The sequence below is a fragment of the Musa acuminata genome, chromosome BXJ3-1 (assembly GCF_036884655.1).
Source record: "Musa acuminata AAA Group cultivar baxijiao chromosome BXJ3-1, Cavendish_Baxijiao_AAA, whole genome shotgun sequence".
Classification (NCBI taxonomy): domain Eukaryota; kingdom Viridiplantae; phylum Streptophyta; class Magnoliopsida; order Zingiberales; family Musaceae; genus Musa; species Musa acuminata.
Genome location: NC_088349.1, coordinates 32654773 through 32666788, shown reverse-complemented (window position 1 = coordinate 32666788; position 12016 = coordinate 32654773). Strand labels below are relative to the sequence as shown.

At 36.0% G+C, this 12016-nt stretch overlaps 1 protein-coding gene across 1 annotated transcript; it reads right to left on the bottom strand.

The window, feature by feature from the left end:
• Positions 1-3253: 3253 nt before the first annotated feature.
• On the bottom strand, positions 3254-8700 carry LOC103972972 (outer envelope pore protein 24B, chloroplastic-like). The gene is made up of 3 exons (XM_009387397.3): positions 8488-8700; positions 8017-8412; positions 3254-3413 (listed from the first exon to the last, which is right to left on the bottom strand). Exons 1-3 carry the CDS (start codon positions 8698-8700, stop codon positions 3336-3338), a joined length of 687 nt encoding a protein of 228 aa, XP_009385672.3. The 3' UTR covers positions 3254-3335.
• Positions 8701-12016: the final 3316 nt, after the last annotated feature.

Sequence of the window (12016 nt, the reverse complement as noted above, 5' to 3'; positions counted from 1 at the left end):
CCCAAGCGAATAGGTCAAGAAACCTGACCCATACCATCACTAACCACAACATTACCAATGTGGGTAGGTCACAAAACCTGACCCACATCTCATTATTTAAGCATGTCAAATGAAATACACCTAAAACGTAAAAAAATCATGAAACTAAACCCCGATAAAATGAAATGGCTGAATGACATGCCTCGAACCCTCTTATTGGAGCCCCGAAGCATGCCTTCCAAAGGTGATAAATGATAAAAAAAGTAATGACATAAGCATTATACTACCAACTCACCCAACTAGGGATTGCCACCTAGGCGATGATATGGGCAGAAAAACTTGCGCTCCTCCTTTGTGGGTGTCAACAAGAACACGATCCACTAGCCTCCTACCCACCTTGATCTCCAAGAGAGCCACACGAGCTAGCCACAAAGTGTATTAATCCTCATAGCTAGGCCCATCCCCCCTTCTCCCCTTTTAGGTCACTTGTCGTAAGCGACCTATCATCCCTCATCAACCATGATTTCGGAAAGGCCCGCACGCCTAGCGACAAAGGGCATTACTCCTAAGCGACATGGTCCGGTTCCCTGTTTTCCTCTCTTTGGACTCCTAGCATAAGGGACCATCCCTTGCTCATCCTAAACAAACTCCAGCCTTAACAAACGATACTTCCGTAGTCATCTTTCCCTGATGCCACCCACAGAGAGGTGTACCCACCAGCTGTTGACATAAATGAGCCCTTGAAAGACTTAAAGGTGATAGCAGATAAGATTTTTCTAACTATATGAGGAAATATCTCTACTCTATTGAGGGAAATCCTCTATTCTGTTAAGGGAAATCCTCCCTCCTAATCTGTATAAATAGGAGAGGGACATGTTAATGCATTCAAGCTTCTTCAATAAAGCTTCTTCAATAATTCTTCTTATCTTCTATTCTTTCCAACATGGTATCAGAGCAGGTGAGACGAGCGAGGCTCCACGGCCATTGAAGCTTACCATTCACCACATCCCTTGCCTCTATAAAGCAGAGAAGGGGGGAACTCTTTCCCACCGGACTCACTTACCCGTCGGACTCCCCTCTCCGTCCATTGTACGGTCGTCCGCTATATGGCGCTTGATACCTTCGCTGCTACCCTAGCCGCTACCGTGACCACACCTAGCGTCGCCATCAGGTTCGGCCACAACAATGAGGGCCTATTTTGGTACGGCCGACTGCTCGCCCTCGGTAGTGGATCCCTCTCAAACCCCTGCCCACTCCTTCCCTCTTCTCCTCCATACGGCCTTCTTCTTCATTGGCACCGCCTGCACCGACCCTAGGCTCGGGTTGTCCACCGCCATAGCATCGTCTTCATCAAGCTGTGATCTATATCAATCGTAACTCGCTGCCTCACTATCAACTTGATCCTCAACTCCTGCTAAGAGCAAATCACTACAAGTTTCTCCACCAAATCGCTACAGCTTCTTCCTCTACTGTACCTCTACTACAGCTTTCTCCTCTATTACACCTTTGTTGTAGCTTTCTCCTCTACTACACCTCTGCTGTAGCTTTCTACTCTACTGCATCTTTACTGCAGCTTTCCTATCTACTGTAGCATCATTGTAACTTCCTCCTCTATTGCTTCTTCCTCTGCTACAGCATTGTTATTGCTTTCTCCATTACTGTAGCTTTCTCCTTTGCTGTAGCCGTCATCGTCGCCATCGCAGCTGCAACCGTCATCGTCACAGCCACCGCCGCCGTTGTCGCATCAACAACAGCAGCAGCAATGATCCAAGATTGCTTTGCATCGATCCAAGATTGGTATCCTTGACAAGAGCACCATCTTGCAGGGGTACGATAGCAGATAAGATTTTCCCAACTATATGAAGAAATCTCTCTACTCTGTTGAGGGAAATCCTCTATTCTGTTAAGGAAAAATCTCTCTCCTAATCTATATAAATAGGAGAGAGACATGTTAATGCATTCAAGCTTCTTAAACTTCTTCAATAATTTTTCTTATCTTCTATTCTTTCCAACAAAAGGGACCTTAATCAATGGTCGACCACACTACATCGATTGTTGAGGTATAAAAGTCAGCCCCCAAAACCTAAAGGAGAAGGTATCTTGATCATTTTTCATCCCCAACTAACTTTACCATTAGAGAGGTCAGGTCGAGAACATCTCCCGACACCGACCAATTGTGTAGGGATCTCGGCGAGGCTAAGGCGCACCTCAGGATGATACCAAATCCACCTTTGACAAACAAACAATACCTTAGGATCACTGTTGGCCAAGTCTACTCCCGGCTCTAATCTCCTCTTAGGATCCCTCATGGGCCCCTAGGACGAGCTTGCTCCTTTCGGATTGAACCAAGTCGTGTCGACTCCATGGTCAATGGTATCAAGATAACAACATCTAAATTATAATGGAAAACTTCAAGGAGTGTTTCTTTAACATGAAACAGAAAAAAAATATTAAAGAAGAAATAAATATATTTACCAATTTGAGATATGGAGCGGCCAGAAGAAAACAGGCCACATAAGAAATAAATATCAGCAAGTATTTAGTGTAGGAAAAATAATAGATGAGAAAAAAAGAGAGGGTAAAATTTAATCATATTCCACGCATTTTAACAAGAGTTTAATGTTCATGTTATGGTTGTTGAATATTCATGTACAAAATATATAATATTATCTAAAATGAATGATGAAATAATTCCACAGAAAACATAAATATGGTCTTGCACTCTACTCACATATAATATGAGAAATAACTTGATTTATTAATTCATCTTCTTATGATGCATTTAGATGTTTCAGTCTTATATGATCTGTTGCTTACTCTGAAGTGGATAATATATTAGACTTAATTTAAAAAATAATCTTTTCTTTTAGATGATATTTTTAAGATCTTCGATCAAGATCGTAATCTTTAATTAAGATCCAATTAAAGTTTTTAGATTATAATCTCTAATCAAATTCAAATATGATTTATTCTTTTTTATCCCCTTCATTTGTTTATTTTTTTCCTCTCTCTTGATTAGATATTATGATTTGGCAACTTTTGACATATGTAGATTACCCTAAACTAATTAAATTTATTTGATAAAAATGAACTAAATTGATTCTGCATCCATCAACATATTTGTGATGCAAGTGATTGTGATTGATTGTAATTTCTAAGCATAAAGTTTTCTATGCGCAGTTGTATTCCTCGTAGCACTTTGCTTCATGAAACCCGTAACCGGCACAAGCGAGATAAAGAGAGACGAGACGCTGTTGTTGTATCAAACATAAAACATCCTTATGTCGAAAGGCTTTGATGGCTTATTGCATCAGTAATCCAAAGCAAACACTTGAGACCAATTGAGACACTCGAAATCAGATTTGGTAGCTCCACGTGCTCTCAGCCACAAATCTTGGATAGATGTGATCCGCCATGTTGAGAGCGGCAGATATCTGCTACGCCACAACAGTATACATCAGTTTTTACATTGAACAGTGGAGTGAATTATAGTATATAACCAAAAGTGTTCCTATTATAGTAAAAATAATTCTAAATTTTAAGCTTTCTTGAAGGAAATTACCCGTCATTCATACATCCATGACAAAGGATCAGACAAGACTACAAACAAAAAATTTAAAAGAAAAAAAATGCTAAAGTAAAAAACATGAGATGTACAATAATTAAAAATATTATCCATGAAAAAAATATCGAACTGAACTAAGAAATAGTAACGGATAGAGAACCCATTAACGATCAATCATTATCCAACACGTAAGTATCACGTGAAAACTAACATAAAAGGAAAAAGATATAGATCACTCTCACCCATCTGCCGATGTAGATAAAAGTCTAAGATAGACCGTTCGAGGTTGTCTTTCCCCCTATCATCCATATGGATAAAACACCAATAGAAAGGACTTAAGGTCTACTATAGAGGGAGGATTTGTAATCCATTACAGTGGAGGGAGGACTTAAAATCTGCCATATGGAGGGAGGACTCAAAATTCGCTATGGCAGAAATACAAAGCAAGATGTGCCCAAAGTGTGCGAGTTAAAAAAAACGACCCGTGCTAAGAGAAATCTTCCATGATGAAGGTATAGGGTAAAATGGATAAGTATCATAAAAAGGATGAGTATCATAAAAAGGATGAGCTTCTTGTAGAGTGAAACCATGCAATACCAGACACGAGATAGATCTTCCAAGGAACAAGACTTTTTTCGAGGAAGCCAATTTATTTAGGACCCTATGAATCTATTCTTTTTCCTATTCAAAGATTAGTCCTTTGTCTTTGGGTTTTCACATCGAGAATTCTTTGCAGATGAAGAGATGTCAAATGTACCTATTACTTCTCAAACAAAACCTTCTACTTCTATGTATAAATGCTGGTTCATTAAGAATATATAAGAAAGGTACTTCGAATTGTTGATTCATCGCTAGAAGGAATAGTCCATTATATAATGGATCTTTCCTTTCTAATACTCTATCTGAGAGTTATCAGTATTTATCAAATATATTCCTATCTAACGGAACGCTATTGGATCAAATAACAAAAACAATGTTGAGAAAGGGATGGCTTTTCTCGGATGAAATGAAATATTTAATTCATGTAATAGGAGAGATTTCTCATTCCTTAGCCATAAAGATATGTGGCCACGACATGAAAAAGGGATTAAGTGGAATAGGATCGGTTGGTGGTAGAGTCATGGAAACATTTTTTATTCTATATTTTGGACCTTAGCTCCATGGAACAATATGTTACTGTTGCTGAAACATGGAAGAATTGAAATCTTAGATCAAAACACTATGTATGGATGATATGAACTACCTAAATAAGAATTCTTGAACGGCGAATAACCAGAGTCTATTACTCACTATATCAAACAATTTCCATTAATGAAACCATATAAAAATCCATCGAAAAATAAAAAATACGCATGTCCGATGAAATGCTTATTGCTATCTGCTCCAATAACAAATCATTGGTTTAACTGAATAACTAAAGAAAATAGATAGACCTTTCTCTTCGTTTGAGGTCGATGGATCTTCTCAATTGGAAGATCCCCCGTATGGATAATACATATTCTGGTTGATCGAGCCTAATTCTAATCATTTTGTTTCGAAGCAAAGATATCCATAAAGGCCAGTTTGTCCTATTTAGATATTCACGATCAAGAGATATTGGATTCTCTTTCAGATAGGCCCTGAAAGGAGAAGGAAGGCTAGAATGCCAACAAACATATATCTCTAATAGATGTTTGTCTATTCTCTAATTCACTCAACCCGATCCATTTTGGAAACGTCCAATGCTAAAGTCACTGAATAGGTAAGTCGTCAATCCCTAAAACGGACTTATATAATGTACTTTATCTATTGGGTTATGGGTACCAGTGGATATTTTACCAAAGGTTTTTATCAATCTACCCTTGTGTAATTCCTCTTGAATCATATACTCGGGGTGGGTGCAGGGCAGACGATTTCCAAACGGACTCCTCATTCATTAGATAGAGAAGATCACTAAGATTTCGTGATCCCCTACCGAACCTATTCCAATTCCAACAGCTCAGACTCGGATCGTGGGGATTGCTAGAATACTTCGTATCAACATATAAGATGCTCGGTATATTAATATTGATTAGATCCAAAATCTGTTATTGAATTGCTCATTCAATGAGCATTCTCAATATTATGCCTTAAAGAGGACTCGAACCTCCACACTATTTAGCACGAGATTTTGAGTCTCGTATATAAGATATGTGAGTCAGAAAAACCTAACCTATGCTAAGAGAAATCTACTATACTGAAGGCGTAGGACCAAATATGTCCAAGACATGTGAGTTAGAAAAACTCGACTAACACCAAGAGAAATCTGCCATAAAGAAGATGCATAAAAAAATGTTCATGAAGTATGTGAGTCGGAAAAACTCAAACCATGCTAAGAGAAATCTATCATGATAAATGATCAATGTGAAATGTGCTTGAGGTATATAAATAAAAAAAACTTGACCTACACTAAAAGAAATTCGCCAACTATGACGGAGGCATAGGAAAAACCATCACAACAAAGGCGTAAGGTGAATGTGCTTAAGGCATGTGAGTTGAGAAAATCTAACTTGTGCTAAGAGAAATCCATCATAACAGAGGTATAAGGTGAAATATACTTGAGGTGTATGAGTCAGGAAAATCTGATTCGCACCAAGAGAAATATGGCATGACAGAGATACAATGCAAAATGTGCTCGAGGTGTGTGAGTCAGAAAAACTTGATATGCTAAGAGAAATATGTCATAGCGAAGGCGTAGGATGAAATGTGCCCGAGGTATGTGAGTTAGATAAACCTGACTTATGCCAAGCGAAATCCATCACGATAGAGGGCGTAGGGCAAAATATGCTGCACTCCATACTCCATACTAAGGGGTAGACCAACATGTGTCCTTTTGGTGGCACGAAGGGGCAGGTTGGTAATAAGCTTATAGGATGAATTAAATGCTGCACTCCAGGCCTCCATACTAAGAGTCTCAAAGCACGCCGGGGGGCGTGGAGGACAAATAATAGAAAATACATTAACTGTTAATCATCATCTAACATATAATTGCCATGTGAAAATTATCTAGAAGAAAAAAGATCCACATCACCCCTGCTCATTTGCCCTTGTGGACAAAAGTTCAAGACATGCCATTCAGAGCTGTCTCCCCCCTACTGCTCACATGAACAAAACATCAATAGGGAGACATTAAAGCAATTACAAGTTATTCCCGCCAAGGCTAGTTATAAAAGGTAATCTCAGCGCTACGTCACGAGGTTCTCTTTTCGAAAAAAAAAATCTATACCTATTAAATCCTCGATGACTAACTTGAGTATCGAAAGTATTGGATCGAAAAACTTTTCATAACATTGGTTTTAGTGTAGGCGCTACTTCGGAAGCTTGATACTTTCATCTTGGACACTCTTGTACTTTCAGGTTTGGACTACATTGAGTTGACTCATAAATCAATGATGATTTCTCCTAATAGTAATATTTTATTAAAGATTCAAGGAGCCAGAATATATTGAATAGCCTTGCCCACAACTTAAACTCTTAAGATTCTATAGTATCTGTTATCTATTTAAATCCTAACCAATGCCACTAAAACTCCATTTTTTAGGAAAAAAAATTTTACCAGAGCTAATAGACAAAAATCGAAGAAAAAGATTGGGCCAAAAGAGTTAAGTGGCTTAAACTAAGTCTCTGATGGGCAAATTAATTCATGTGAAGCTATGGTTTGAGCAAATGAAGATAAGTTGTCCCATAACAAAATATATGTAAACGAGTGAATTGCTGAGTAAAACTTAATAAGTTCGAACTCTCAAGAATAAGAAAAGTGAACAATTTGAACTCTAAAGAGTAAGGAAAATAAGGTTAATAATTAAGCTACACATGAAAGAAGAATATTTTGGAAATAATATTCCATGAGTGTTGAAAATCCATAATGGATAATTGTGGATGAGTTTTAACTCTCGAGATTAAAGAAAAAAATGATCTATGAATATTAGAAACAATATTCATGTGTCACTTGAAAATAAGGATCAATTATTAACCGGAAAGATTTTGAAATAGTACTCAACCGTAATATGAAATTTAAGATACATTAAGGAATAGTTTTACATTTGAAAAAGCTAAGTAAAACATGATAAATATGGTTCATAATTTAATAGCTTAAACTTTTAAATTAAACTGGTGTCCACCACCTGTCAACTCTGATCAATTCAACTATGACTCGAGAAATTCTAACAATATCGTGTATAACATAATCAGTAGTAGATGTCAATGTAAGTTAAGCATGCAACAATTATTTTTAGGTTTTTTTGGTGGGTTAATGAGTATTAGGTGGAATCATTTGGGACTTGGATTTTAGGTGTTTATCTGGCTTTAATCTGCAATCGACCTGGTTTTATTACAATTTCCACAAAATATGTAAGAAATACTAATAGTTTGTATTAACAAAAAGTCGTAGAATATGACTGATTTGAAATTAACCCACCAGAAGAAGAAGGGGGGCTACAAGCACACCAACGTACCTTGAAGGTGCCATTGACGTTGGAGTCCCTACTCCATTCCAGCTCGAGCTTCTTCGCCGCCGCCTGGTAGCTCGCCTTCAGGGCGTCGCCCCGGTCGAGTTTCCGCGACACCACCAAGTCCCACGTATTGGCCGCCACGTAGTAGGTCGGCTCCACCATCGTCTTCTGCCGCTCACCGTGCTGGTACGTGTACTTCAACTTGCACTCCTCCGTCCCCACGACGTGGTGCACTGCCATCTTGTTGTCCTCGTTGAACTCCACCGACCCGTCCACCTCCGTCCGCCTCTCCTGCAGAGCGTGGCTGTACGTCATCCTCACCGTCTTCTCCATCAACTTGATGGAGTTCATGAACTTGAACTTCGCCTGTGGAAGATCATCCTTCTGATCCGTGCCAGCCTGCACGACGCGAAACGAGTCCTAAGCCCACGTAGAACTCTTCATGCATGGCGTGATGAGGGGGAGATTGATGACCTTTGTGGGGGAGTAATCGATGGAGAAGGAGTTGGGCTTCTGGAGGGAGAAGGAGAGGGTCGGGGGGGAGCGGGCGGCGGTGCCGAGCACGAGAGCGTCGGAGACGGTGGCCCGGAGACTGGCGTCGCCAAACTTGGCGTTGATGGAGAGGGTGGTGGTGGCTTTGCCGTTGTCCTTGCCGGTCTCGTACTTGCCTGTCAGTGTGGCCTTCATCATCACGAGCTACAATAGTGTGCCTTGCGTAGGCGGATAGACGAGAAAGGGAGGCGTGACAGGAATAGCGTTCGGTCACCCGGTGAAGCTGGAATCGCTTTAAGATGTCAATTTGGAATCTCTTATTTTCTCCTTTTTTTATTTTTTCTAATAATTCATTTTATTCATCTGAATATATATATATATATATATATATATATATATATATGTATTCCTGTAAAACTCAAAATTGTGTAAATATATATGCATATAGTAATAATCTTGTAGATAATCTTCCACAGTTGACCGTCAGAAGGCTGATAGAGTATATATATTTTGAAATACTAATTGATACCATTTATAAATTTCATTAAAACTATTTTCATGATGAATCAAATTTAAACGTATTAAAATATTTATTTATATATTTAAAAAAAATTAAATACAGAGAATGTTGAACGAAAGGAACATATAGCTCAAAACACATAGGAACATTTTTTAAGTTTAGATGAGATAGAAATCCTTTTCTTTGATTATTATTTTTTTAAAAAAAATTGGGAATCGCCTGTAAAGGGTGGCAGCGAAGATAAGAATCTGTTTTTAATTTTTCTCTTGTTTTTCTTGTCTTTTTCTTTTCTTACTTTGGATAGTTATTCTTTCTCCTTCTTTTTATTTTATTTTATTTTTTCCTCCCTTTGTGCAGTTAGCCACATCCTTTGTGTCCGTGGAAGGAATCATGATGTGCTGATTTCTATTTCAACAATCATTTGAGGAAGAGATAATTGGCATGAAATATTATTTATTTACATGCATATATGCAAAGATGAGTTGATTTTTTTTAATTTAGATTACATAACAGAACAACCTTCAAAACAACCATTTTCATAATTGTTTTGTGATTAGACTGCATTCACATTATACATACAATAAGCAGGAAATTGTGGACTTGGAATGTGCCAAGATGCCATTGATTTGCATGTCAATGTGGACTTCATCCTATATTCTGTGTCAGGTAACCTGCAAGGTGGATTAGGAATATAGTGTCTGTTTTTATTTAAAATACATATATTGATCAAATCAATGAATAGATTTATTTCTATGTATGTCTTCAATTAGACATGGAGGACGAGTAATAATAGATTTTTTTCTGATAATAAAGATTATAAAATGATAATAATGATAAGCTAACAGTGAAAAAAAATAATAGCTTTGGGTCAAGAAGAGAAATTAGGACGAAAGCCTCACGCCTTCTTATATCTAGCGCTTGTACGATAGAATTAATACGAGGAAATAACTTAATTTAATGTTTCATCTTAATGTAATATATTTTTTAGGCTGAAGTACAAAGGAAAAAAATAGAAATATGAAAAATTATAATTGCATTATATTTCACAAAAGAAGATAATATTGTTAACTTGATTTGAAGGATAATTTTTCTTTTTAATATTCTTAATTCATAGATTTTGAAAGAGGAATTTTTAAGATATTAAATCAAAATTTTTATCTTGAATGTGTTAGCATAAAATATGTAATCATGTTGTTTGTAACATGAAAAAACTTTTATGTTAGGATTAAAATCAAATAAAATTAGATCTAACAATATTATGATATGTACCTTTTTATTGTTATTTAGAAAAATAAACTTTATCTGATCTATAGATGCATCATAGTCGGATCTGAGATATCAATCTACAAGAAGAACTCGACATTCCTTCTCTTATCTTCCTATCTTTTTATAATACTACTTAGATTGATGAATTAGGGAGAGGGAGATTGAGAGAAAACCTTAATCTCTCAACTGTGTTGAGATACGTCTATTTAGCCCCTAGAATATCTATTTATAGGCGAGAGTAAAGGGTCTTAGATAAGTTATTAGGAGAGTTCCTCCCATCAAGGGCATCCTCTAAGGAATCCTACTATAACATGAACTTCTTTTCTATTGGCCAATAAAAATAATCAAAGTCCAATCATATCTATAATATATCTTACCTAATTAAATAGGGTTACATAATCTAACATTCTCCCACTTGGTAAGATAAAAAAGACTTAAAATTAAAAATAAATAAATAAAATTTATTTAAAGATAATTTGACCCAATTAAATTTTAAAATTTTAGAAAAAATTATATACATGCGTGCACATTTTAAAATTAGGCCAATAAGTCCAATACATACAATAATTCTACATTAAATCTGAGTAACAATACAAGTCATAGCGGTTGTATGTCATTAGTGTCACACTTCCTTCTATGTACCACAACACTGTTAGCCTTTCCTAATATAGTCCAAATTAACCTTTACAATTTATTTTGTTAAGATAATCTTGTCATCACATTCAACCATAATATGTAAATATATAATTATGAACTGAATAGCAAAAACAAATAACTTTAAGTACATAAACAAGAATATCAATTTTAGTATCCACTCAAACATGCATCACTATATTCTTTGTGGGTTGCTCACAAACCCAATCATAAGAACATGTTCTTCCAAAATACTTTAGGCTGTAAGTCCTAAGTGAATGAATCAACAATCAATACAATGGAACTCAAGTAATTAATTAACATTGGATGTTTCTGAACTCCTCTTCTCTAACTATCAAGTACTTTATACCATAATGCATAGAGATTCAATAGTACTTGTCATTCTTAAAAAAGAAAACTACTGTAATTTTACAAAATATCTTCATAGACTTGACAAGTCATGAGATAAAATTTCACAGTAAAAAAGTTTGATTAGTGGCCTCAAAGCATACCACAAAATCAACTTCTATTATTAATAATAATAAATTACCCCTCTAATTGATATAGATATTAGCCGTAAGGTTGACTTCATATTATCGAGACAATTTATATAATCAACATTTGGAAAATACCATCATTTCAAGTTGATATAATTTTATACATGTGAAAATATAATCTTTTGTCCCTTCCGGATATCTTATTACTTTCTTTGTAGTCCTTTAGTGTTTTTACTTCTAGGTAACTCTAATATATACCTAGTATTTTAATTGTAAAACTGATATTTGTAACGATACAAGCTTGAGCATAGACTTCCAACTGCGTATATATAAAGAATATATTCTTTTTATCTGATTCTTTTCAAGTCATTTTAAAGGATATACTATTGATTAAAATTTTAATTTTATGATTTACTGAACAAAACTATATATTAAATCTTTTCAAGACTCGGTTGATATACAGTCTTCACAATCATTGAGGTCTATCCTTGAATTACTAAATGTTAATAATATAAGATGTTTCATTCATATCAACCATCTTAAAACTCTTAGTAACAAATTTCTTGATTTAATATAATAAATCAAGATCATTATT